This window comes from Amia ocellicauda, chromosome 4, assembly GCF_036373705.1.
Source record: "Amia ocellicauda isolate fAmiCal2 chromosome 4, fAmiCal2.hap1, whole genome shotgun sequence".
NCBI classification, from domain to species: Eukaryota; Metazoa; Chordata; class Actinopteri; order Amiiformes; family Amiidae; genus Amia; species Amia ocellicauda.
This window is the reverse complement of record NC_089853.1, coordinates 10,358,858-10,386,176: the sequence shown is the minus strand read 5'-3', so window position 1 is coordinate 10,386,176 and position 27,319 is coordinate 10,358,858. Positions and strand designations below refer to the sequence as shown.

At 38.3% G+C, this 27,319-nt stretch overlaps 2 protein-coding genes across 3 annotated transcripts; both read left to right on the top strand.

The window, feature by feature from the left end:
* The first annotated feature begins 109 nt into the window (after positions 1–109).
* Positions 110–13,519, top strand: syt8 (synaptotagmin VIII). Of its 2 annotated transcripts, XM_066700978.1 has the most exons (10): positions 110–340; positions 2,808–2,974; positions 4,632–4,788; positions 5,483–5,652; positions 6,334–6,429; positions 7,001–7,168; positions 7,610–7,777; positions 8,608–8,725; positions 9,382–9,515; positions 10,100–13,519. In XM_066700978.1, exons 3-10 carry the CDS (start codon positions 4,656–4,658, stop codon positions 10,337–10,339), a joined length of 1,227 nt encoding a protein of 408 aa, XP_066557075.1. In that variant the 5' UTR covers positions 110–340; positions 2,808–2,974; positions 4,632–4,655; the 3' UTR covers positions 10,340–13,519. The 2 variants fall into 2 exon arrangements, with proteins under 2 accessions (XP_066557075.1, XP_066557076.1); XM_066700979.1 differs by lacking the exon at positions 4,632–4,788.
* Positions 13,520–17,090: 3,571 nt separating this feature from the next.
* On the top strand, positions 17,091–26,916 carry LOC136747778 (uncharacterized). Its single transcript, XM_066700975.1, has 5 exons — positions 17,091–17,200; positions 18,190–18,291; positions 18,934–19,008; positions 22,868–23,052; positions 23,616–26,916. The coding sequence occupies exons 2-5, from the start codon at positions 18,204–18,206 to the stop codon at positions 24,462–24,464; spliced, it is 1,197 nt and encodes a 398-aa protein (XP_066557072.1). The 5' UTR covers positions 17,091–17,200; positions 18,190–18,203; the 3' UTR covers positions 24,465–26,916.
* The last annotated feature ends 403 nt before the right edge of the window (positions 26,917–27,319 follow it).

The window sequence follows — 27,319 nt, the reverse complement described above, 5'->3', positions numbered from 1 at the left end:
TCATGCACATGCCTCCAAGTTTCCAAGCTGGACTTTTCCTGCCCGACCAGTCGAGTGGGGAGGAGCTCCACACATTCCAGTGGGATGTGCTCTGGGCAGCAGGCTGTGTGCAGGGTGACTTGTACAAGTGAGGTGGGGGTTTACTGCTGTGCTGCACTTGTTCAAAATAAGCTGGAGCTGAAAATCCTGTTAGGTGTCAATTTAGCCTAGCTACTGTTCACAATGTGCCTTAGAGATGAAAACGAAGCTTTGAAACACAATGAAGTAATCTGAGTATTGGAGCCCTGTTGTCCCCAGGAGCTAGGAGACAAAGGTCGGATTCTTTTTTATCAGAAATAAGGTAGGACAATTATGTTTTTCATCACTTTTATTCACTACAAATGTATGAGGCCTATGTCAGAAACAAGGGAAAACTTCAGCCTAGTGTTTGTTGACTGAAAAAGCTAGAATTAATAATTTGAAACATACTTTTAAATATACATGGCAGCTTTGAGTCCTCATTATAATCTAAAATATGTGATCTTTCTAGGACATTTGTGTTTTCCTTGGGATTAATTTAAATCTCCTATTTATATAAGGTAGAGTGGAACTCCATACTGACAGGCAGACTAACTGTCTGATGTATTTTTATTATATAAGGACAGCTATATGGTTGCTTATATGGTACTTTTATCTCTTCAAAAAAACTTTGCACAAAAACTTCCCAGAGAAAAGGGCAATTGATAACTTAATTTGATTGTGAGTGGGGTATTCTTATATGATGAGATTCCTGACGGTTCTCCCTAATTAATCTCCATATCAAGTACACTTTTGAGTTGAGCTTTAAATACACTCTGATATGCCTGTGACTGACTGAGAAAGCTGGCATTGTTGGCATTAAAGCTGTATCACTTGACACTAGTTCACACTAGTCAGTTTTGTCTGCAGATGTTTGGGAGGAGATGCAGTGTGTGTTCAAGGTGGCTGTAATTTAAGATAAGGTTTCTGAAAGAAATGGCAGCAGATTGAGATGAGATGCTCTTTGCTTTCTTCTCTTGGCCTTTGAAAGTGTCTAGGTATATACCCCAAAGTGTGATATTAGGCTCGATCTTATCTTTGGTGGTCCTAAACATGAAATCTAAGTTAGAAGCACCCAAGAACCCCTGGATAATCACATTGAAAATAACACGGTGATCTTTTTCCTTGTTAAGTTTGATTTCTGATTTCTCACATAGCAAAACACTGGCAAGTGAGTACTATTATTAGTATTAGTATTATTAATAATAACTAATAATATATATTTTTTTAATGTGGTATTATTATTAATAATAGAACCTGTAGTTTTTGTACAGAGAGTTTTTTTTAGTCCCCCAGTTTTATAGCATACAAGAATCCCTTAGGTCTTTAAACTCGTAACCATTAAGAATTTCCAAAGAAACACCCATAATAAATATACTTTGGCGGGGAAGTAGAAGGAAAAAAACTATAGGTTGTCGTTTTTTCCCATTGCACAGCAGTAGGTTACACCTCAGATTGTACTGTTATTGAAAACATAATCAGGTGGGGGAATACCTGAGCAAACTAAAGGCAGCCAACTTCAGACAGTGTAAATATAGCATACGCTCTTCCTTCACATGCAATGCCACACTCAATGCAGGGTGATACTGTAATATTTGTATAAAGCTACAGTTTACATCCGTGTTAGGATAGTTTGTTGAAGTGGTTGTTGTGATCTTTGTTTTAAAGGCTGAATAATGACAGAAGGTGTATTTTGTTTCGCAAAAGTTAAAGGTTTTTAAAACCCAGTTAACAGAATCATCAAGATGGCACTCGAGTACGAGGCACACTGCCAAGTAATTGGGCAAATTAAGCTTCTTATTCCCGCTGCTGTTGCTATCTTCAGAATACAATCTGTCATTTCGTGGGGTAAGAATGCACATGGTTAAGTTTTAATGACAACCTCTGTCATTCTTTTGTGTTACTCATTCTATTTACAGACCCTGCCCACTTAGTTATCGCCCCTTTGTTTGCCCTTTGTGGTTTCTTACATGTGAGAAAGATGGCCTCTGACGTGCAGAGTAATGTAGGCCTATATCTGTGCCTCATGTTCATTTCTAATGAACACATTTATTATCATTTTAATAATTTGTATATAAATGTATTTATTTATTTAAACTATAAATTGACATATTCTCAATTGTCGGGTACACAGCCTTGTGAAAAGTTGATTATTACAATAAAGTGAGTATTAAAAGTTCTATCCTGTTCAATGTCATGTTAAATATGCATGTCCTGTTAAATTGAATTTGGTGTGTTTATTTAATGCCAGTAGTTACAATTCTTAAATTCAATTCTTATTTATTCAGATACAATGAAGAAGCCAGCCCTAAACAACTTTTAAAATATGATTAAATATGAGAGAAATAGAGCCCTAATAGATTATTTGCTCTGGATACATTGTGACTCATACAATCTACCTGAGCATTGAGCAATATCCTCTGCATGCCTCTGGCTTTCAGTTGGCCTTGTCAGCCCAGGCCCTTTACTGCATCATATCACGACCCAAACAAACAAGTTGACCAACAACTACCCTGTAAGCACTGAGATCAAACTGCTGTTCTGTATTTCAGATAGCAGCCTATGTCTACTATTACTGCTAAATAATAATCATTTTCTTTTAGATGCTATATAATTCATCTTACACGATGCAGAAAACAATTAAAACGTCCCTTTGCTGTAATAAAGCCCATTAGGAAACTCTCATTAGTCCAGTGTGCAGTTTGGTTTTGCTCAGATTTTAATCGGTTTTTGCCCATTGCATTGTGCAGCGCCTTCGCCAGCCTTCCACAGGAGGAAATCACTTCCTTCCTTGCTGCTAGTTCCCTGTGATGTGGAAGTCCTCTTTGGGATCAGGGGGACAGTCTGGCTCTGAGATACAATAACACACAGAGCCATCCCAGCCTGCTGTCTCCTGCATTAATCCCTTTGTCTACAAGTAAGTGAATTTTGTGACTTATTTCGTGTGATGGTGCTATGGGGGTGCAAGAGCCAAAATATACCGGAATATTTCTTCAATTCTCTCTGTTTAATTTTGTCCCAGTCTGCGCTCATGAGGTGAACTGTCCTTATAGTTTATTTGCCCAAAGATTCACTGAATCCCCTTATGGGAGTTTTAACTGGGCTGCACTTTTTGTGTGTTTAAAGAAAGAGTTCAAATGCAGCTTTCCACATACTGATAAACTACTCTGTGGGCACAGACTGATCTCTGGTTACCTACAAGGTTGACATTTTCTGTATTATGTCGTTTCACAGCATATCATAGGTCTTTCTCATTTCTTTTGGATATTGTATGGAATTAGTTTCTGTCCTAGTTTGATTCATGATCTTATAGTATTATGTGTTGAGGTAAAGTAATGGATGTAGTTTTCCAGATATTTATAAAGGCCTACAAAAACAAAACTGTTTCTGTGACCGAGTGACTGTGTTTGACTCTCCCAGATTTTACTGGTTCTTAACTCTGGGTAACTGCAACAGATTCTTTTTTTAGCTTCATTGGCAACATGTTAACCTAACTTCCAGGTCTTAACCATAACACAGTAATCAAATGGTTAATAGACAGAAGTACACCCACTTTTAATAGCAAGCAAGTCCTGCTGTTAGCAGTAGCCTCCAGTTGTTTATCTATGGAGGGGACTAAGTTTCCTTTTGGTGCCAATTGCGTTCCGTAACAACTAAGTGTAAGGAAATGTGACAAGGAAACTCCCATTGCACAACCTCTGGCGCTGAAGGAGCAGTGCTTTTGTGTACATTTTCATCTTGCTGGAAATTCTGAAGTCCAGACCAAAGTCCCCCCCCCCAACACTCTGTTTTAATGGGAGTTTCAGTCATATTTAACAATCCACTTATTTTTTTTTTCCCTAGAAGGCTTTTACACACAGGAAATACACACTGCTCAAAATGCACTCACACAATTAACACACTAACCATACCAAATCCTGCACATTTGGACACATTTTGGGCAATTCAAAAGTGTGATTCCAGCTCAGACTGAAGACAGCACACTAAATTGCTGCAACAGATGAATGTCAAAATATATTTTGATCTGTACTACGCAATTCTGTATCCTGTGAAGGACAAACTCATCTCTTCATAATACTCAGGCATGTGTTGCACATTTTATTCATAGCCGAGCAATAGATTGATTCTAACCAGCAGAGAGTGCTACGGGACTGGAATTGAAATAGTGGCAGCAGCTGTACATATAAGAAATGGCAAATCTGGACAATGTTTCATGTATCAGAATTTTTTAAAGAAAATGTGTTTACAACTAATTAAATTACGATGCTGGCCCTCTGCTTTCTGTCTCTTTACCCCATATATAAGTGGTAACTGTTTTGTACTTGTTTGCAACCTTTTTGTTTTGAATCGATTGTGGGGAAAAGGGCCTCTCTCCATTGGAGATTTCTGTACACTAGTGCTATGTATTGAATCCTATACATTCTAATAAAACACTTGTGTATGCGCCAACAAACGTCTGTGTTATTACAGGTAAATGTATATTAAAAAATCAAACCAGTTTCAAACCCTCAAATATAAAAGGTGTAACTTGGCTGGAACTGCTGTTTTAAATAAGTGCTTCACTTTTCTCTCAGGTTTTATCTCTTAGATCACAAATCATGGCTGTACTAACCAAATCCAAAACTAACAGTACCAGTCACAGTCCTGCTACAGTCACACCCACTAAACCCTTTAACACCACCACTACTGCTGCCCCCGACTTCATCAATCAGCTGCTAAACAAAATTCCATGTAAGTACAGAATCGCATCGACCTCTTCTGCCAGCTCTGTCTCTGCTGTGGTCTCTCTCTCACACCCGTTTGCTAACTCTTTTATGCCAAACAAATTGGAAAAAATAAATCATAAGTCATCTTGAGGAAGTGAGGAGGTGGAGATGACCAATACTGAGAAAAGTACCTGAGAGAGGTTTCAGCTCGTATGCAAATATGTATTGTGTTTAGTTCAGTTATTAGGAATTCACAAAAGGAAAACATTAAGGCAAAACAAAACACTAATTGATATATCACAGTATTATTATTTTCGCAATGTCCACCCTTGACACATCTTGAACCCTTTTGATACTTTTACCAGTGTGTGATTGGATTACTTCTTGTGGCATATTATAACAAACATGATGCAGACTAGTTCATAATTGGATTGCTCTAGTAGGATCCCTATTGCTCTTTTCAGCTACGTATATAATCCCAGATGTGATGGGTTCCTACCTGTGTTTAGGACTGGCCAATCATTTTGAAATTCCAGCTGTTGTTTGATTGTGTGTGAACAAAAAATAACTGACTATAAAATTAAAATGTTTAACCTCTCTTAAGTAATTAACACTTAGGTTTCATAAAAGCCTACTTTAGCAAATAAATATATATGCAAGCTATCATCTTTGCTCCAAATAATGAAACTGCGATTCCCTTTCTTTTTATTGCTCTCCAGTGCCGAGATGGGCTATTTACGCAGTTGCAGCTGCCATAGCCCTCATCTTTGTAATCTGCATTCTCTGCATTTGTGTAAAATGCTGCTGCCGAGGGAAGAAAAAGAAGAAGAAGAAGACAGATGAGCAGATCAACCTGAAGGGTGTAAATGGCTCCACCACAGCCAACTTGGTGAGACAGTGTAACTCCCTCTGAGCTGGATGCGTGTTTTGCTGGGTGTAGAATCTCCCCTCACGTCAACATTGACCTCTGGACCTTGTATTCTCGAAATAATTGTACCACTTCAGTTGGTAATTGGTGTTCGGCCTTGGTTTAACACAGGGATGCACTTCCCCCCCCCCACAACAATCTAGTCGCTGTCTTTGTTTCGCAGCCCCACTCTGAATTAATTCAAGCAACTTCACCTCCAGAGTATTCTGTGCCTGCATGGCCATGTATATGTCTCTGTCTGCTTTCAAAGTGGGACTGTCTAAAATGGTTTGTAATGATTTATGAAGAAGGAGATTTTTGTTAAACCCAGTTTTTTCTCGCCACTACCACAAAACCCACCTATCATCTTGGTTAGGATTAGCTCTGTACCTGAGGCTCACCTTTAATACAGCAGAGATGTGTCTCTTGCATACTAGTTGGTCTATTGGGAAATTATTAATATGAAAAAGCAACTTTATTTCCTGCAGATTGTGCAATGTTGTGGTAAAGAACTTTATTGTGCCTACAGATGCAATAATTACATTTTGAATTTGAAGCTCCTTGGGGGAGAAAATCATGGTTAATCAGAAACTGTTAGTCAGATTGTTTTCCAAATCCTGAGTGTTATGTGTGATCTTTATTGGAAGGTTTTGTATAATTCAGGTCCAACCAGATGTGGATGATGTGGACTATGGCTCGGCAGATAAACCAAGGGGAAGGTTGCTGTACTCGCTGGATTACAATACGCAGAGCTCAGAGGTAGTTTTTTATCTGAGAGTTTACTGTACAGGAGATGATGTCACTGTAGTACATTTCACACATTCGAGGCGTAAGGCTGCCATGCAGGATTTTCAAATAAGCTAGAAGCAGAATTGGAATTTAAGGTTTTATTAAATGTAGTATTTGAGTTAAATGATCTTGGTTGTCATGAACTACATGGCTACGACACTGGACAGACCCATCAATATGGATGGGAGACTCTTACCTTAGCTTCCTCCACACTCACTGTAGCCTGTAACTCTAGACCAGTGCACCCACATGGCCAGTGTGTTACACCCTTTCACTGTCCTGGAGCAACCTGCCTTGGGAATTTTTTTTCGATGTTCTTAAACTCTAGATCTTTTGTACCAGAGGCTCATCTAATTTTCATTCCCTCTGAGCCCCTAATAAGTTGATTGATCTAATTATTCACTAAAACAGTTAAAAAATAAGGTTTATGTTTAATTAGTCAACTAAGGGCTGGGCTGTGGAATAATTAGGACCCCACGTGTTGTCTGCCTTGAAAGTTGATCTTTGGCGTAAAGTTCTCCCTGTGCGTCTCTCTCCACAGCTCACAGTGGGAGTAAAGGAAGCTACAGAGTTGAGAGCTATGGACATTGGTGGAACCTCTGATCCCTACGTCAAACTGTATGTGCTCCCCAACAAGTCAAAGACATTCGAGACCAAGGTGTTTCGCAAAACTCTCAACCCGACCTTTAATGAGCAGTTCAAATTCCAGGTAAGAAGAGCCCCCCCGCCAACACATTTACAGTATTGCAGATACAAATGGTCATCTTCAGAAAACGTCTTCTGCAACAAACGTATACCACACTTTTTATGGTGAAAGATAACTTCATATATATATATATATATATATATATATATATATATATATATATATATATATTTATTTATTTATTTATTATTATTATTCTATAATTACCAAAACAGTATTATAACCAATGTAAAATATTTGGGGTACTTTATTTCACAACCTATTACGTATTGGGGACTTGTGTGATATCTTGCAATTCACAATACTTACTATTAAATTATATAATGTCTCTGTAAAATAGTGCTTTTTGTTTTGCTTTTTGTATTGTTTTATTATTTATAGCAGAACAACAACATACTTTACTAACATACCTTTATTTTTGGTGCTGGGGTGGACTCTACTCAGGTTCTTCAGGCAGAACTCAATGAATCTACATTGGTAATGCAAGTGTATGACTTCAATAGATTTTCTAAGCACGACATCATGGGAGAACTGAGACTGCAGCTCAGCGCTGTCGACTGGAACCACGTGATTGAAGAGTGGAAAGACCTAAATGAGGCATCTAAATTTGAGGTAGAAAAAAAAATGAATCAATCAATCGAGTTGTTTGTGTAGAACACAAAAGCAAATTAATACATGTAAAGTGGGTTTCAGATTGCCATTGGTGAATGTTGTTCCCTAAATCAACATTGAAACAAATGGGGGAGAAATACATTTTTCATATTCAAACACCTGTTTTGCCCTCGCCATGTAGTATACAGCTTATTAACAAAGGCAAAGACAACCCTCTATCAGCTGGTAAAAGATTACATCACAGGTTATGTGCTATGAAGAAGGTTGTGTGTGTGTGTGTGTGTGTGTGTGTGTGTGTGTGTGTGTGTGTGTGTGTGTGAGAAGAGGACTATGGGTCAGTCAAGAGTTTTATACCAATTTGGAACTACTGCCACTGTTTCCAAAACAAAAAACATAAAAATATGTTGCTTCTTTAAATGGAAGTGTATGCACTGTACCGTACACATGTTAGCTTCCAATACTATTTTTTTCAATTTGGAAAAAAGTGTTGGTGCAAATGAACTGGTGTAAAATCCATGTTGAATATTGGCCTAGGTCACACATCTGGGAACAAATGTGACAGAGTGGTTCAAGGTGCATGGCACTTAATACGTTTCATTTCCTGCTCAGAGTCCTGCATGGTGAATAATGTAGAGGCTACAGAGTCCAGACTCATGCCCTGTAGTACAAACGACGCTATGGGAGGAATGGCACAGTGTCCCTCCCGCTTCAGCTCAGAATAAAGATTCAAGTTGCCAATGAAGTCAAGGGTGGGGCTGCACCCTACTGAAAACAAGGGTGAACTGTACGGTTTTAAATATGTCCAATTATGTCACTGTTTCACATTCCAGCAAGAGAACCTGGGGGATATCTGCTTCTCTTTACGATATGTTCCCACGGCCAGCAAACTGACTGTCGTCATACTGGAGGCTAAGAATCTGAAAAAGATGGACACAGGGGGCTTTTCAGGTGAGCCGACTCAAACCATTGGAGAAGGACTTTTTAAGGGAAACTTTAAAAACTGCTGTAATATCCTGGTATGAGATAGTTTGTTTATTCAGGAGAGTCCAATTGTTACCTATAGCCCATACCACAAAGAACAACCTTCTTTTAAAGGGTTTAAAATCATCTTATTATTGGTCTTCTTCCTTCCTTGTTTTGCTGCTGCTGCTGTTTAAACCACCTTATGAATATGTGATAAGTGTTAGGCAATCTACCTGGTTATAAATAAAAGAAACAACTAAAATAAGTTATAAGTAAATACATTCCATTGATAACACCTTTCATTGGAGGTTTGCTCTTTTTTCATGCTTTTTTTCTCCTTTCACTGAAATCATTCTTTAGCTTTGAAGTAATTGGATTAGCACCCTTTTCTTTTCCTAAAAAAATACAAACCTCAGAGATCAATGTTAGGGAAAGTAAGGTATGGTATGTGAGCTTATCACCAGTACCAGCTACCTACAGGCTGGTTCTCCACAGTCAATTATTAGCAAGACCTATAGTGTTTGCAAATAAAGAATTAAAACAGGGGAGAAGTGATATCAGTCTTGAAAGGCACAGAACTATAAGGCATAATTACATAAATGTGTTTAAATGAGAGATTCCATTCTATTTTTTTTTTTCAGATCCTTTTGTGAAGGTGCAGCTAATTTTGGACAAGAAGAAGTGGAAGAAAAAGAAAACCTCTGTGAAAAAGAAAACATTAAACCCTTATTTCAATGAATCTTTCACTTTCGATGTGTCGTTTGATCAAATACAAGTAAGCCGGGCCACAATCTCTCCTGCCTGCTGTTTACAATGCATCGTGCTGCTGAAGTGCCTTTTAGCCTTCAATGTGCTCTCTGCTTCTCAAAACAATAATCTTGGGGATTACAGCAATCAGGCAGGTTTTGCTGCTCTAAAACAAGTCATTGCAATGTGCTTCACATTCCCAGTGTCACAACCATACCTGCCTGTTAGCCCTTTATCAGTTTTCTGTTACAATCTGTATGAAATTGGGTGCTGACTTCTTTGGTTTTGTACCTTTGATCAGAAAGCTTGGCATAAATCTTCTAAGAAACACAAAGGGCTTTTATTATCTATAAGTGCTGGTGTGCCATCAAAAAGACAGAGACCCTAAACTCTATTTGAAGCTGTGAGGTCTACTCCCCATCCATACTCCATGTAATGACTGACCGTATATATTTTTGACAACACATGCTGCATACTTAGCCCTTTGTTTTATTGCAGGACAGAGCAAGTGCACATTGCTCCTTAATTGATCATTATTTATTTATGTATTTATTTTAGTTTGTTTGCTTTGTTTATTTTGCAGAATATAACCCTCACTATCCTTATTTCCAGAAAGTGCAGGTGGTGATCTCTGTGTGGGACCACGACAAGATAAGCAAAAATGATGCCATTGGGAAGATTTATCTGGGCTGTGATGCCACAGGAAACCAGCTGCGCCATTGGGCAGACATGCTGTCCAATCCCAGGAGGCCAGTTGCCCAGTGGCACTCGCTGCTCTCCACAGAACAAGTAGATTCTACTTTGGCATTAAAACACTCTGTGAAAATACCCTTCACAAACAAAACATTTTAAAGTCAGTATTTCCAATAGGATTGTTCTTATTTGCTTTTGGGTGGCATTTACTTTTCCCCATGGTCTACACTTCAAAGTACAAAAGGCACCACTGCTGAAGAACTGAATGTCTGACTTAACTTGGTCCATGTCTGAGAATAACCTTCACCCCAAAGTCAAATTCAAAGGTTTGGAACAACCCCAAATTCTGTGAAAGTGTAATCACTTGGCCTCTTTGCCCACTGGGCTGCAATCAATCTAATAATAATGACGAATTGATCCTCCTTTCTGCAGTTTTTTTCTTCCTGGTGCCATATTTTAGCACTTCTAGCTTTTTGGTTGTTGTTATCCCTTGTAATGTACTTAGGTTGTCCTTTCAAATTTCAGAAATAATTTGTTGTATGTGCAACCCTTATCTGATTTCTCTATTGAGTATATTAATTCAATATACATGAATATATTTGAATCTTGTTACGGACCAGTCTTTTAAAACACAATGCACTTTTTAAAAATATGAATTACACTGATTATAAAGCAAGAATTATTTTATGTTCACTTTTTTTCAATTCAGTTTGCTCTTCAGCTTGCAGACTGAAAAAATATATTGCAGTTTAAAAAATGATGTCTGCTTTTAGTGGCAATGCTAAGGGCTTGGTTTTAATATCCACTGTAGTATGTAGTTAATATAGTACCCATTCATAAAATCATAAACAAAAATCTAACCAGGGAAAAAAAGGAATCGGGAATCCCTAGACACACAAATCCTAGGATATGAAACTGATGGAAAACAAGAAGGAAGGTAGATGTGCAGGTCAGTTAGAGGTGTCATTGTTGTGCCTAATGGGAATTATTGCACACATAACACAGATAAATAAAATCAGTAGTCGATGCCCATTTTACAGTGCAGTATTGTTCCTCCCTATCATGTTGATAAAGTAGGTCAGATGACACTTCAGCCTGGGGAGGCTATGTGCTACATTTTCTGAATAAACGTGTTAATTGATGCTGATGCAGATGTTTTTAAATGCACATAGCTTGGTTTAATGGTCTGTTTTGCTTTTTCAATGCCATTAATAATGGGGCTCAAGGCTCTTTTTAAATGCTTATACATGTCATATAGGACCTGATTGTGATTTGATGTTTTATAGAGAACGTATTACAATGAAGTGTACTGTGTATATAGTATTACTGATATGCAATTAGAGGGAAACAAGAAGTCCATTTGTTGTCCAAGTTTTAAACTATGATTTAAAAGGCCACTTACCTAGGCCCAGTAACAGGCTCTATTATGTATTTCTAAACAGCAAGTGGAACACTGCAAATTAAATGGTATGTCTGTTGAGTGCACTCCATTTTCAAGAAGGAGGGGCCCTCAGAGGTGTACCCTCCATTTACACTAGTCAGGCAACTAAATTAATACAATGTTTACATCTATGGACACAAGCACTCAAAACTGTTTGATTTAGAGATTTTTAGAGATGTAGCTCAGTTTCTTGAAGCAAACATCTTTACTGACACATCACAAACAACAGCTAGACTGCATATTTACTTTGGCAGTCTTGTTTGGTGCCATAAGACGAGGTATAAGTACATCCTTTTAAGACAGCGGTTCTCAAACTATGGTTCTCGGACCACCAGTGGTCCACAACAGTCCTCCAGGTGGTCCGTGGTCCGCAGGTTGATCCGGAAATATTGACATTAATGACAAAGTTTCTATTGCGAAGGCCTTTGGAGAGCCAGGGGACACACATGGGGCAATCCCCTGGTATGTATTTAATGAGCAAAGATTGATTTTGTTTGTTTAAATTATTATTGTTAGTTGTTTTGTTTTTTCACATAACAATAATTTAATATTAATAGAGTGAAGAGGAACAGGAACACAATGGCCCACTGGAGAGAGAATTTTTCAGTGACTGCATTATTTATTGTAAATATCATAAAGGGACATGACTGTAGAACTCAGAATAAGCAGCACACAGGAAATAACTCTTATAGTTCTCTTTCCATTGCTTCTGGGTACAGGTGGGAAATCAATATGCTCTCACTGTTGTTAGCTGGGGAATATTTTTAATTAAGATCGATCCCACTGGTATTAACAGGAAGTCATAGTGAATTTCACATTTCAGTGCACCTGTAAATCAGTTACCACAATTAAATGTCTATGCTGCCATCTCCATCTGTCACGGCGGCAGCACCGTACCCTGGAGGAAAATAAACTTGATACATCCCTTATGTGCCTAAGGTATTGTTAAATTGCCCAGTCCCAGTCCAACATTTACAACATCGAATGGAAAGATTACAAGCAAGAGGAGGCCATTGGACCTGTTGTGCTTAATGATCCAATAATCGCATCTGGCCAATTTCTTAAGTCTTTAGATCACTGATCATTTTACAAACTGTAAATTGCAAAAGGCTCTTTGGTAAAAGAAGTCTGTAGGAATGATGCAAACATTGCAGCCTCCTAACTGCATAAGCAACCTCCTGACTGATTTTGATGATTTGTAGCTCCATTCAGTCAGACTACAGAATGGTACCAGGCCTGAGCCTGCGGGAGGCCTTAGACTGAAGGCCTGTTTTTCAGTGTGAAGTCACACAGATGCATTGGCAGAAACCCTTCAAAATAACATTAACAGGACAGGAAAATTGGTTCTTTACTTAAATCAGAATAACTTCAGTCAAAACTGATGCCATTTATGCCAGTGAATGGCGAGAGGGTTTGCATCACAGAAATGACCGGTTTGAATACAGCTAGGCAACTTTAATAATCTCTGTGTTTAGCTATAGTGTACTAATATACCCCAAGCCATAAACTTTCAACCGACACCTCTGAGACAACGGCCAATCAATCAGCCCGGCTGCCATAACTGCTGGGATGCCATTTGGTCAGAAACACGCTTCATACAGAGATGCATCCTGTCGTGTCAGCAGTTGCTCTGATCTCCACATCACTCTGTTCCCCCACACTGACCTTGTAAATGACAAGGAAACCTGCTGTTCGGCCTTGTATGAAGCGAATGTGTATGGTGTGCACTGTGGCAGTGGCAGAGGGGAGTGTGGACTAAACTTGTTTTGTCTAGTCAGTTAAGAGAAGACAGCATAGGTAACCTGCACACATTGCATATTAATTGTCGACTAGCCTTCACATATTAGTGCTTAAGGCTTTTAAAATAAATATGGTCAAATAAAATGTACTCATGCATATGTACATTCTTTGGAAATATTTAAGTGTGATGTTGGTTTGATTCAGGTCAAGTATTTATTTTATTTTTTACTTTGTTCACAACCCATTTTGTCTTTTATGTCCTTTAAAATATATAATTAAAAGGTTTTTGTATTCCTCTTGTTGAAACTAGATAGCAGGACAACAAGAGTCTCTGGTTAAATAAAAAAGACTGATGACACTGAAAATTGCTTTTCAAATTGGTTTCATGCAGAAATACATAAAAAATGTAATTGCTAGCACTCTGTACTCCATGCTATATGGGGTTGAATTGTGCAGAAAAAAAACTGATCAAGCATGTTGCACACCCCTCGTTTTGCGCAGAAGTGTACATTTATCAAAACACAAGAAGAGTGGCTAATGCATTATCGCCCCTTTATCCTACAAGGAAATTAATTGAATCCCCGTCTTTCAATTTGAATCAAGTTTTGCTTTCCAGTAAACTAATTCTAAGTTTTCCCCCGCAAGCTTTCTACTCTCCTCCCGCATCCCAAGTGTGTCTCCTCGGCTGGGCATCTTTGGGACCCCTCGTTCCTCAAAGGGAGCAGGACAATGAGCTCATGCATGTCGCACGGTTTCCTCCGCAGATGGCGCGGTGGCTTCAGCAGGTCGTACCTGGCCAATGAAAGGGCGTCAGGTTCTGCCTTTTGAAATGGTAATGAAGGTGGCCGACCCACCCACCTGCTTTGTGCAGAAGCGCTCCCTCTTTGCATCAGTAAGGACTCATTAGAGCGCATCTACCCATCAGATGCCTCACATATTTCATCAGGTCTTTTGTTCCTAATTATGCCACGCACCGAGGTCTTGTTGCTGCATAACAAATTGGTGTCTCCATGCGTTACCCTCTCCCTACAAGGATTGTGCAAGTTTGCGCTCCTGTCTGCACTGCCTGCTCGACGGAGGTGACGCTAAAAACGATTACATATAATTTTAAGACACAGTTGCATTCAACACCTTATTTAAACAAAGCGAAACGCAATTAACAACAAAAAAGCATCCTGTTTGACTACATATTTTAGTGTCCTGTTTATGACATTTCATTTTCAAAACTTTCTACACTGGACTTTTTTGTTTTAGTATATATAGTATGTTTAATATATATATATATATATATATATATATATATATATATATATATATATATATATATATATATATATATATATATATATATATATATATATATGTATTTCGATGTATTTCTATCCGTGGTAAAATAATTCGCAACGGTCTCACTCACGCATGCGCTGTTGTTTCAATGACTGTTTCATTCCTACTACTAAATGCACGTGTGCACTAGAAGACCCTTCAATCTGCAGGGTCTTTAAAAAAACTCCCCACTTCTGTATTTATTCCTTATTAGGTGTTAATGCAGATGGATAGTAAACGTTATATTAATATGGCCATATGCTGTCCATTATACAGTAGTGTATTACACTTCTATAATTTAAAATGGTTTCCCCACTGTATTTATTAATCAATGCATTTTGTAACAGACTCAAGTAAAAACCTATGATCATCCTGGTAGAATGGGCTCAGACTATCTTAGATATAAGATATAATAAAAAAATTACATTGCTATGCATTTTGTTACATAACTTGCTTAATTACCATTTAACTCTTCTATGTCTTAATTAATGTCAAGTATGAAAATGCACATACATTTTCTAAAACTACCTTGTCAAAAAATGTATATATTAAGTGGATTTTTCAAAATATATATGAAAAAGGTGCACTTACGATTTTCTGCAAGTGCCTCCTTATTGGAAAAATTACGCTTTTTTAAGCAGTGTATAATATTATATTTGAGAAGTAGGTACGTCTCAGTAACCTCCATCTTTCTGAATATGTATGAAGACATGCAAAGTGCAGCTACTTCTACAATGTTCATTAACTGGCAGCACTATTGGGGACAAAATGATCAGCCTGACCAGCTTTGCTCGTGCAAATGGTCCTTCTAGGAAAGTATGCCATATGCTCTCACACACTACAACCCTACCATGACATCACCCATGGCTTCTGTAACTAGGATACCTAGACAGGGGTACGGATGTGCAATTAGTGTGTCACAGACAGGCTACATAAGTAATTGCACTCAATGGTCCCCATGCCTTTCTTCATGAATCTGTGACACAGAGCTGTCTCTGCAGCCGTAACTGGAACATCAAAGTTTTGAGTGAAGCATACAGACAATATCCAAGGTGAGTCAATATTTCAATACATTTTGTTTGTGTCCAAATACCTTGTCTGGTTAGTTGTTTTTGTTTTAATCAGATGCTCCATAATGTATATTTTTTCAGCATCACATGAATTAATTACACTGCACTTCACATCAGACATATCCTTCTGAAATATTTTTAGATAACAGCTTTATTTCTTAAATAATTCAATTTGGCATAGTACACTTATATCAGAGGCTAATCACGACATCCTTTAAGAGTTCTACAAATATTTTGTTAAAGCCACTGCTTTGAAAATAAACCAGTGTATATATTAGTTATAATTTTGCTTTAAAACCTACATATAAAGTCATCTGAATAAAAATTATCATAAGAATTCAGATTTTTAAACTTCTAATAATTGTCTTATCCATACAAACAATAGTTTCATCATCATTTTATTTGCAGTTGTAATACAATTGCTTTTACATCAATAAAGATAACATATTAAGATATTTCAATAAAGACAATTATAAGACAAATAAAAAAAAACACCTGCAATGGGATGGGAAAGGCATTCAGTAAAAATGGTCATTTAAATAATAAACAAATCCAACTTTATGGTTCCACTCTGCAGCTGCTGAAAGCGTTTAACTTTTACATTTTTTCCAGTTTTGCACGTTCTATAAAAACAGCTGCTTTTGAGATCCATCATAATCACAGAAGAAAATCAAACGATTTCCTTTCCACATCCACATGAGCGCACAGTGCAACACATGGTCCACGCACATGCACATTTTCTCCATTCATTTATTCATTTTAAATGCACAAATGATGTACACCAACTATTCTGTGATATCAGTTTTGAAATTGACACCGCAGTAAATGGGACGGATGAGTAATACCACGACAGGCTGAGCATAACTCAAGGCCTTTTCCATTCTTTGTTTTCTATACAGCCCACACAACCCAGTGAATCCGCATTGCAAACTGCAGTCTCTGTAGCACTTCTCATAGCTCCACATGATAAAGCAACGGCGTATGTATGCGTGTATTCATGTCTAACCTTATACGTATGGAATCCGAGCCATTTGTAAGTTTTTGTAGTTGGTATTGCGTTTAATAGTTTAATCTCCTTCGTGATCTAAAAAACAATATCTCTGAGGTGGGGGGGGGGGGGGGGATTCCAGCAGGACACGTTTGCACGATGCTGGATATTGGGTCGAGAATCTATATGGATCTCTACAGGACTTGAAGAATCCTGTATTATGAATATAAATTGAGTAGTGCAGTATTTCCGTCTGCTATTACGGAAGGCGTGCTGCAGGATATTTGGATGTGGGGACAACAATACACAGCGCACGCTTCTGAAGCCTACAAGGAGCTCGCAGGACACAACTACATTTCCCAGAACCCCTTGCGTGTCGCGTATTTGATGCAACGGGATTGCCCACGTGAGCTTCTTCCAGCTGTGTGCACATAGAAAGAGTGAATGGCGAGAGGGTTTGTATTTCATTTATTCTTCCAGGGTTCATGCATGTGTTCAGTTGCTGTGATAATGTCATGTATATCGTGAGTGCTTTTGATAGGGCCGCGTACGAGTGTAATGCGTGCAGCCTGTATGTAGAAAATATGGCCAGGCATATGCACTGCGCTACCACTCTTCAATTGCTGATGGAAATGCACTCGTTAAGTTTTGCATTGGCACATCATTCCTTTGTGCATTACTGAAGAAAATCATCATTCATACTTTTCTAATAGTCGTACGATACTGCAATGAAGGGTGGATGATATACAGTAAAATAATGTCACATTTCACATACCAGCAATATTTCTGCAGTCATGGCATTCCTATAAAAAAATGCCCATGTTTGGTTTTTGCGTGGGAGTTAAGAAGAATAATAATAATATTATACGTACCCAGAAAAGTGTAAATATTTCATGCATATTTGTGTTAATTTGTTATCGATGCCACTGATAAACAAATGTTATCTAATTTGCTTTGTACATCAATGTGTTTACAGATCTTAGGGTATTGTAATAAACATAACGGCTAATGTATAGCGTATAAAAATAACGCTATTGCTTTTTGCTAATTTCACCCACAACATTGGGATTTCCTGCAGTCTGTCTTGTCACGATTTTGTATTTATAGCTACTCGAATGAGCGATGTAGGTATTTTCTCTGGCTGATGCTGCTGCTGTTACAGGAGCCCATTCGTTTATAGTTCTTGTTATTCTGTTCAATACAAGGTAACGTAACTGTAGTGTAGTGTCGTGTTACTAATTATGCTCATGTTCTTCTTTAGGTAAGAAAGATTGAAAACTGGTAGCTAACAGAATTGCCCCTAGAACATGACTTTGACCCCAGAGAAAACATGATCATTTAAGCCATCCCCACCCAAATAATTCCCTACATCCCTCAATTATTAAAGATTACTGCTGTAGAATTCATTAATATTAATTTAACCTAAAATATTCTTTGTTTTTAGCAGGGGAACAGAAAATGGAATCCATAGAAAAATGGAACAAAGAATTTATAGCACTTAAGCTGTTGGATAAAAAGTTACACTCCAAGAAGAATGGCACGACAGGTAATTACTAGAACAGTTTGACAGAAGAACCTTCTTGAAAATAAAGTTTTTTTTCTGTAATTATTACGCACGTTTTTGCTTTGGGAAAACACTCCATGCTTTCTGAAGTTGCTTGTATGCTGGGAAAATACAAAGTGTCGAAAGTGCATCTGCATATATTTACAGAGGTATTGTTTTCTTTTTACAATTGCTTGCAGAGCTTAGTCTATTTGTTCTAAGACGTGCTGACTAAGTTAAACTAAGTTGGTGTATTGTTTGCTACTCTTTATTATAGTTGCTCTCTCCTGTCACATTTCAACATCCTTTGGGTAATATTTTATTTTAATTGTTAATGTTAATAAATGTTCTTTACTTTTAAGTATTAACACCTTTTTATGTTTTGTGAACAGATACAAACTTATCTGAATAAGGAACATGTTTGCTCGAGTGTAATGGTGGAGTTCCCAGTACAGAATATTGGAGCCAGTCATTTTCCTATTGCTTTGTATTAGGAAAAGTACGCAATCTTATCTGATTCATTTGACATGATTTATTCATTATGTACCAGATTACTGTAAAAAAACAATAAAAAACAGTGAAAATCCACGGTGATCCATTTCTAATTTTCTATAAGGCTTCACAGAATCTGTTCTTGTCTTGCAGGCATGATTGCAAAGCATCTCCACAATACCCTTAAGTGTTCACAGTCATCCATCACTCGTTCAGAATGCGGTACTGGTACGTATATGCACTAATCTGGAAATGCTCTACAATGTCAGTTAATTATTAATAATTCCGGTCACCAGTCTTACTCGCACCCTCATTCATGTAAGCAAGCGTTTTTCTGATAATTCTTCCAAGGAAGATAAAACATGTAAAAGTCAGAAACAGTTGAAACAGATTTATACTGAATATTTATGATTGGGATTTAAGTTCAGTTTTATTAGCAATACGTATGAAATAGATGACAGAGTGATGTTGCTTCTCAAGAAGGATGTGATTATTTTTGTCTACAACTGTAAATGATCGCATTTTACTAGGAGAGTATTGATGGGCTTACATGGTCTGGTTATGTAACTTTCATGCGGAATTTAACTTGTGAGTGGGAGCAGAGCATCTTCTCCAAGTATCATCATGAAAGAAGACGAAGAAGAAGAAGTAGAAGAAGAAAAAAATAATAATTGTGCTAATAAACAAGTCATGATGGGAGTGAATAGGAAATGTCATATCTCTTGTTGAATGTTAATGCATTTTTTCTATTCCACATTTAAGTTTTTTCCACAGCAAATTGAATGGGGCTTCACAAAATGCACAAGGTTTTAGCAACCTGACTGTTCATAATGGTGGCATCTTATCTCACCTTATTATTTTGTGACATTGTCAAATATTGACATTCTCCTCACTCTGTGTTAAAGTGGCAGCGCTACTTTGTCCTGACAGACTTGTCCCTGTTAATGTTTAGCCAGGCACCGAGAGGTAAAGGTTGTCTGTCCTTTCTGTGTGTGCCTGGGTCTACTGTACTGCTTTATTTGGTCTTTAATCTCATTCAAAGGATGGTCTGCTGCTTTTGATTTATATCTCAGTGTACCAAAGTCATTAGTGTCTGATCATGCGTATTATTAGGACATTTCCACAGCAATCCAGGCGTTTTCTATCTGCATGAGTAAACTGATACAAACGGTTCTCATGGTAAGAATATATTTACAATAAGAAATAGTTTTGTGAAGAATAATGCATCTTTAATAGTTTCCAAGTCTCATTACTTACTTTTGTGAGAATTCAGTTGTTTAATAATTCTTTTTTTCCCCTTGATTTAAATAATTTATTTTAGTAGTCTCTTGAATGAACTCTGGAACTCTTGAATGAAAATGTATTTTCATATACATACAGCTCTGGAAAAAATTGAGACCATTGCATTTTTTTTCTTAAATCAGCATCTCTACATGTATGGCAGCCATTCCATTCATATTTTTATTAGGAATTTGGGAGAAATGTTGTTAGCAGTTTATAGAATAAAACAAAAATGTTCATTTTACCCAAACACATACCTACCTAACACCAGAGAAACTGATAATTTTGCATTGGCTCTTAATTTTTTCCAGAGCTGTATGTAAGTATATATATATATATATATATATATATATATATATAAATAGAACACCCCCAGTTTTCAATTTTTTAGTGAAATTTAAGCAGTTAGACATTTCAGAGTTATATACTGTGTTACTACACCCTCTTAAGCATTATTTGGCAGTGTTACATGCAGCTCCTGTGCATAGAAGTTACACTGTATTCTTACAATACTCACATCGTTTGACGATTTACTGTTTCAGTGCCGCCCGCCGTCATTCATGCGCTAAATGCACAGTCTGCTCCGGGTGAGGGGGGCAGGGGTCTCATTGAGATGGTCACACACAGTTCACTCAGTTTTGATTTCTTTGCTAATAGATTAATCCAATATATATTATTTGATGTTCTATCAAACATAGAGAAGTTCAGATCCAATTATGTAAAATTATTGTGTATTAGTAAACTGTAAACAAGAGTTTTCCATCTTGACATTTTGAGCTCTCTACGGGTGTGTGTTGCTTCTACCAAAACGTGGATGGTCTTGTTTTGATCAGTAGAATGTCTGGTTCCAGAATATGTCATAATTGTCAATATTTTCTGAGTTTTTGTATTCCTACTCAGACCAAGTATCCCCCACCCCCCAATTCAGATTGCGGGGGGGCATAAAAAACAAATTTTTCACATCAGAGAATGCTTCACATCGTTAGAAAGCAGAGAGTCTCAGTTTTCATGGGATACAAAACACTTGGCAAACAACACAACAGTGAAGAGTACACATGGGATTAAAGAGAAGCACATGGATTTGGTGCCCTTTGAAGGGTATCAGAGGGGTTTGTCAGGTTAAGGGGTTACATTTTGTTAACCAAACGATTCCATGATTTATTTTTATCTCCAATTGTTTTTGTTCTATGCTTTAATTTTAGAGTACACTGAGACGTTAAACTGCATAAATTTCAATAAAAACTGGAAAAATGACCGGTAGCGTGTGTATATATAATGTGTGTGTGTGTGTGTATATATATTTACACACATACTGAACATTTAATTTCTGCCATCCTTAATTAATGTTTATTACCTCCAGCCTACTGTAGTATTACTGCAATTATTGTATTAAAGCTTCACAGAATAAATTAGAAAGTGATAGCATGTTTCCCACCCAAAAACAAATGGCCAAAAGGCTCAAAATCTGAAATATATATATTATATATATATATATATATATATATATATATATATATATATATATATACACATTTTTAAGAACATCTGTCACAAAAAGCCTGAGGCTAAAGGCTAAAATAATCCAAATCCATTACTGATGTTAGTTCAATATTTAACAGTAGGTGGCTGAATTGGAGAATGGCAAACCCTTGATACAGTAATAAAATTGATAACAGCCTAGAATTCTGGTGTCAAATTATTATTAGAGGAAAGTACGTGATATGAAAAACATATATAGTTTTTAAAGTACAAAACAAAGTTATGTCATATTTTATGGTGCATTTCTAGTTTTTCTCAAGATTAAATCATAGATAAGGATACCTTGTACCGAGAGGAGAGGAGACGAGAATTGTTTCGCAATTTTGTCTTCAGACATTCCCTTGCACTCGAATGCAATTAATTCACAATCCGGCCTGTTTCGTCCTATCCCCACAGTTCAGTGTAAATATGACATAGGGGGAACGATAATGAGCCGCAGTGTGTGAGACGTGCCCTTGTGACTGTGAACACGAGGCAAGAGACACTTGCACACAATTATCATCGTGAGCCTCAGAAGTTGGTGCTATTAAGTTCTCCATAGGAATATTTGCATGCCAGTGGTCTTAACAAAGGTGTTTTGTGTTCAGTTGCCTCTTCTTCCTGCCCACATTTATCACATTAGCATAGCAAATAGCCGAAGTCCAGGTTTCACAGCAGTGATTCATCTGCTTGTCCCCACTTCAGGTTTTATGATAGATGTGCCATTTGACCAGTGTCCCTGTATGGAGTGTTCTCATTAGGCCTCCCTTTGGCACATTGCATACATTTACATATAAGGCAAATTTCTAATGTACTTCACTGTGCTGATGACTTGAATGAAATTTTGCAGCACTTGACGAGCGCTTATGTAAAATAAAAGCAAACAAAAAACTTTCTGAATACATGTGGATGGGAAGTTTGAAACCTTTTCCCACTCACCATTAAAGGACTTGTTAGAGTTGCTTTCAGGCGCAGTATGTGTTTTTCTTATGTACCCTGCCTATGAAAATCCTTACAAAAACGGTTATCCCAATAAGCAGAAGTGTTTCCAGCCTGTAATTGAATACACTTGATAACAGAGGTGGTTGCATTGTCGTCTAACTCCGCAAATTTCCTGATCTTGTCCATCAGAAATGCTTGCACTTCATACAGTAAATTCTATTATTTGTATGTATTAAAAACTCAACACCATCTACTGAAGTGGGTATTGTTAGGGAATCTCTTACTTTCACATTTAGGCTGACGGATTGTGACTGATTGCTCTCTGCGATTTGATTTGGGTTGCCAGGTTCCTGTCCAAACCTGATCATGAGTAGAAGCGAGCAGACAGAGCAGAAGCCAGCGGTCATGGCCCTGACGCCCCAGCTGCCCGTGAGGGCCCACCGGCCGCTTTGCCTGTCTGTCTCCTCCGACAGCAGCGGCAGGTTCCGGGCTCTGGAGTCACAGGACTGGAAGAACAACCTCAAAGCACAGGTATGTCCCGGACGATACCCGTCAGAGGGTAAGACCACTGTCCCTATTAAAACTACTGATCAGAATGCATTGTCCGGTATGTCTCTTTGAGAATCCTACAGTGCAATAGGAGTGATTACTGAGTGGATGTATAATTCTGTATCTTGCTTTATTGTGTGTGTGTGTGTGTGTGTGTACATTTTTAGGTTACATTTCAGAATTACTTCATATTTAGGCTCTAATTCTCTATTTATTTTAGTATTGCAGAGTATGGAATTTTTAAATTGAAGCACAGGCTTTACAATTCCAGTGTTTGAAATATCTCTCTGAAATGCTCTCCATGATTGATGCTTGCTTATCCTTATTGAACACGTTCTTAACTCACCCTGCTGACCCCTAAGCTACTACTAAGCACTGTAATCAGGCCATGGTTATGAAGGACTTCACAACATGTTGAATCATCAGAACATACTTGATTTTTGCAATGCTGTCTTGTGCTGGTCATCAAGTTAGCTGATTGATGGCTGTGGTTCTGCTTTTGTGCATTGTCTGTGCTGATTGGTGGATTGTCTTTTGCTTGGCAGATGGAGAAGGCCCACAGTGCGGGAGCAGCCAGCAGCACCGGCTCTCTGGAAAGAGCCTCCCTGTTTTGCGCTTCAGGCTCCAACACCAGCTCCAACCTGTCCAGCCCAGTGGAGACCCTGACCAAAAGCAAGTCGTCCAGCCGCTTCTCCCTGTTCTCCCCCCCCTGGAACAGCAGCTCTGAATCGGACTCCAACCCACCGTCCCGGTCGGGCTCCAAGAAGCTGCGCAACTACAGCAAGAGAGGAGGGAGCAAAGGAGAGGAGGCCCTGGAGGCCCAGCAGAGCATCCCGGAGCACTTCCACTACTCGGAGCCCGTCATCTCCAAGGTGACGGACTACATCTACGTGGGGAACCTCAACGCAGCCTACAGCGGCCGCATCCTCTGCCGCAACAACATAGACAGCATCATTGACATGAGCAGCCTGCCCGGCGAGCAGCACGTGTGCCTCATCCCCTGCACCTGCTCCCGGGGCACCAAGCACAGCTGGTCACGCCTCAAGGTGGACATCAGCGGCCTGTCCAACGGCGAGAACGTGCCCCTGAAGCAGCGCTGCTTTGACGACATCAACGAGTGCATCGATGCCTCCACTGAGAAGCGCAAGAGGGTGTTGATCCACTGCCGGGATGGCTATTCACTGGCCCCCACCTGCATAATCCAGTACCTCATGGTGAAGCAAAATATGAGGCTGATCGCTGCCTATGAGTTCCTGAGGGCCAAGTACCCAGTGAACATCAAAGAGTGCCATAAAAACGTGCTGGTCAACTTGGAGAAGTCGCTGAGGCCGGGTGGTAATGTTGATCCAGAGTGTTTCAAGCAGGCAATTTCACGGAAAATGGCGTGGACCTAAGTTTCTTGTTTTGATGGTCTTTTCTTGCATTTTGTTTTATTTGTTTTGTTTGTCGGTCTCCTTTGTAAAACTGAAAGGTTGTTCAGTTTGCAGCTGCAGTGAACAAGAAAATTCCAGTGTCTTCACTCCTGCTAAAACAACAAACAAGGAACTGTATGTCTTTAAAACTAACTAAATTTACAGCATATCACGGATTTTTGAAAAATAAAAACGGCAACAAAATGAACGTGTGTAAATGTATACACGTTGCAGTGCAGTGGTCAATTAGGAAGTTTGCTTCATACAAGTCAGTGTTGTAAGGTCTTCTACGGGACATGCTGACTTCAAATAAGCAGGCATTGAGCTCCTGTTTAAAGGTTCTGAACACAAGAAGATGTTACTTAGCAACATCATCTACCGGGTACTTTATTATTTTTCTTCTTCCTTCAGGGGAATTTTGATACAGTGTGATCTCAGGTGACCAGATGATGTCAATCAAATATGGCAGCGCGACACAACGAGAGCGTCACACACAGAAGAAACATTGCCTTAGCCAACGAGCTATGGGAGATGGGCAAGGAACATTTTCAAGACCCTGAGTTTGACTTGTGTGAGATTGACAGACAGTCAGCTTGGAGTAAATATAATGCTGGCAATGGTTTAGGTTATGGAAGGTATGGAAGGCACAAGTATAAATAAAATCTAGACGAAAATCATACATTATGTGACTTGGCTTATCTTGGCAGTCTTCAAGATTTTATGGTTCTATGGGATCTGAGTGTTTTACAAAGAAAAATAAAATCTGAATGTTTACTGTGACGCATGGAAAAATCCAGTGTGACAAGCAATTCTGTCTGTCTCAGGTGTGGGGAGATCAGACCAGTATATCATAATAAATGTTGAACTGAGGGACTTCAAGCATTGGATGCTTACATTTCTCATCTAGTATTGTTTCTTTCTGTAAAGTACCCAACAATCCTAATTTCTAACTTGTGCCATAGTTCCAGTCCCAGTGACTCAGTGTGTATACATGGGCTCAAATCTCAAATGTATCTTTACACCACAAAACAAAAAATAATATTGTGAATACTCCCTCTGTGAGGGTTTCAGTTGTACTCTATTATATGTTCTGTGGGTTGGTGCTTGGGGAATGTTGGGCGATTCAGTTGGTATTTCATTAACTGGCGTTTTGGCCAGTGCTACTGATCTCTTTACAGAAGCTTTGTCATCGTAACTTTACATAAAGTAAGAGGATTGATATGCAATACAGATATTGCACTATTTTACATGTCTGAAATCTCATCCTGATAATTAGCTGTCCTCTTTTATTTTAGACCTTTTATGATTAATAGATCCACATCCATTTTTTCATCTTTGAAAAGAAACGTGGTACCTCAGTGACATTATCCAGTAGAAATAAGCATGTATTAATAAATTAAAGTACATTAATTCATTAAAATAAATATGGATGTGTTAAGTTGAGTTTGGCTGGGTTTAGGCCAACTTGATCTAGGTTTTTCTCTTCTTAGTTAGATTTTAATAAGATTGTCCTGGTGGCCTCATTTATTTGACTGCTGGCATTGTCTGATGTAAAAACCTTTCTTGTATGAGCAGAAATGGTTAGCATCTCCTTCAGTTCCTTACTCAATCATATTATTATTACTATTATCCTTCTCAAAACCATATCTGAGCCAGATGTACCCTGAGCACCTTGACAGTGAATTTGTTAATGTGCTTTTTATTTTGTTTAATTTGTGTTTGTTTAAAATGAATAGGAAGTCCACTATGGAAGTGATTGGTTTGGTGCCTTTTCTGTAACTGTCCTTTGTGTTTGTGTTGAGACACATTCACTTGCTGCATGCAGCTGCAGGTTCGAGTTGTCACTCCTCCTAGTGGGAGTGCACTACAGACGCCAATAGTACAGTGGGTTCTATGGAATAACTTTTGATGTAATAACTCTTGAGTTCAGTCTCAATGGAATTCAAGAGTATTTTAGTGTTGTTCTGTATGATAAAATGGTCTGTGCAGTGCCAGTATATTTTGATATCAATGCAAAATGTGGTGGTGACCAATGGAAGACCGTAGTACATCATAAAATATAATACTTCTGTTATTTATGCTGAAGTAGCTGTTTGCACCTTTTTAATGGTTTTCGTCAATGGTAAAACATAGTTGATATTGTTTGAATTTCAGTTAATAAAAGTAGTTAATTTTATGTTTGAGTAGTCACTTCCTTAGGAGTGAGTGATCTTTTACATTTTTTCTTTGTTTCTAGCTCGATTTAACTAGGTTTAAGAACTTATGCACTCAGGTGACTTTTTTTGTAGGCTGAGAAATGTTTTGGTATCAATGTTTTGATTGGAACAAAGTTTACAGAATCTGTGAAGCAATGTATTGCCTGTATCATATTTTTTCCAGCCTCATGTATTTGTATATGGAATTTTGAACATTAAAAGTAAAGTGTTGAATTGTTGACATTAATATCCCCATTTTGTGCTTGCCTTCTGGAAAACTGCTGGCACAAATCCACAAAAGGCAAGGTCTTCACAGTTACTGATTTGTGATCTCACCTTAGGGTTTCCTATCTGTGACATACATCACTGATCTGATCTGCATGATCCCAGAGGCCTGGAAAACCCCTGGGTGGTCTCTGATTCGGATTCAGGCATCTCCCAACTGATGTTTCATGAAGTGACCCGAAGTGACAAATGCCCAGTGGACAGTGTGTGGTTCAGACAGTTTCCATCTGGCTTTGGTGGGCACCTGTTCAGTAGGGAACAATTGAATAAACACTAGACAAGTTTAGCACACAGCTGGCCAAGCACAAAGGTCAGTGAAAGGCTTTTTTCTGGGTCCCCAACATGGGCACTGAATTT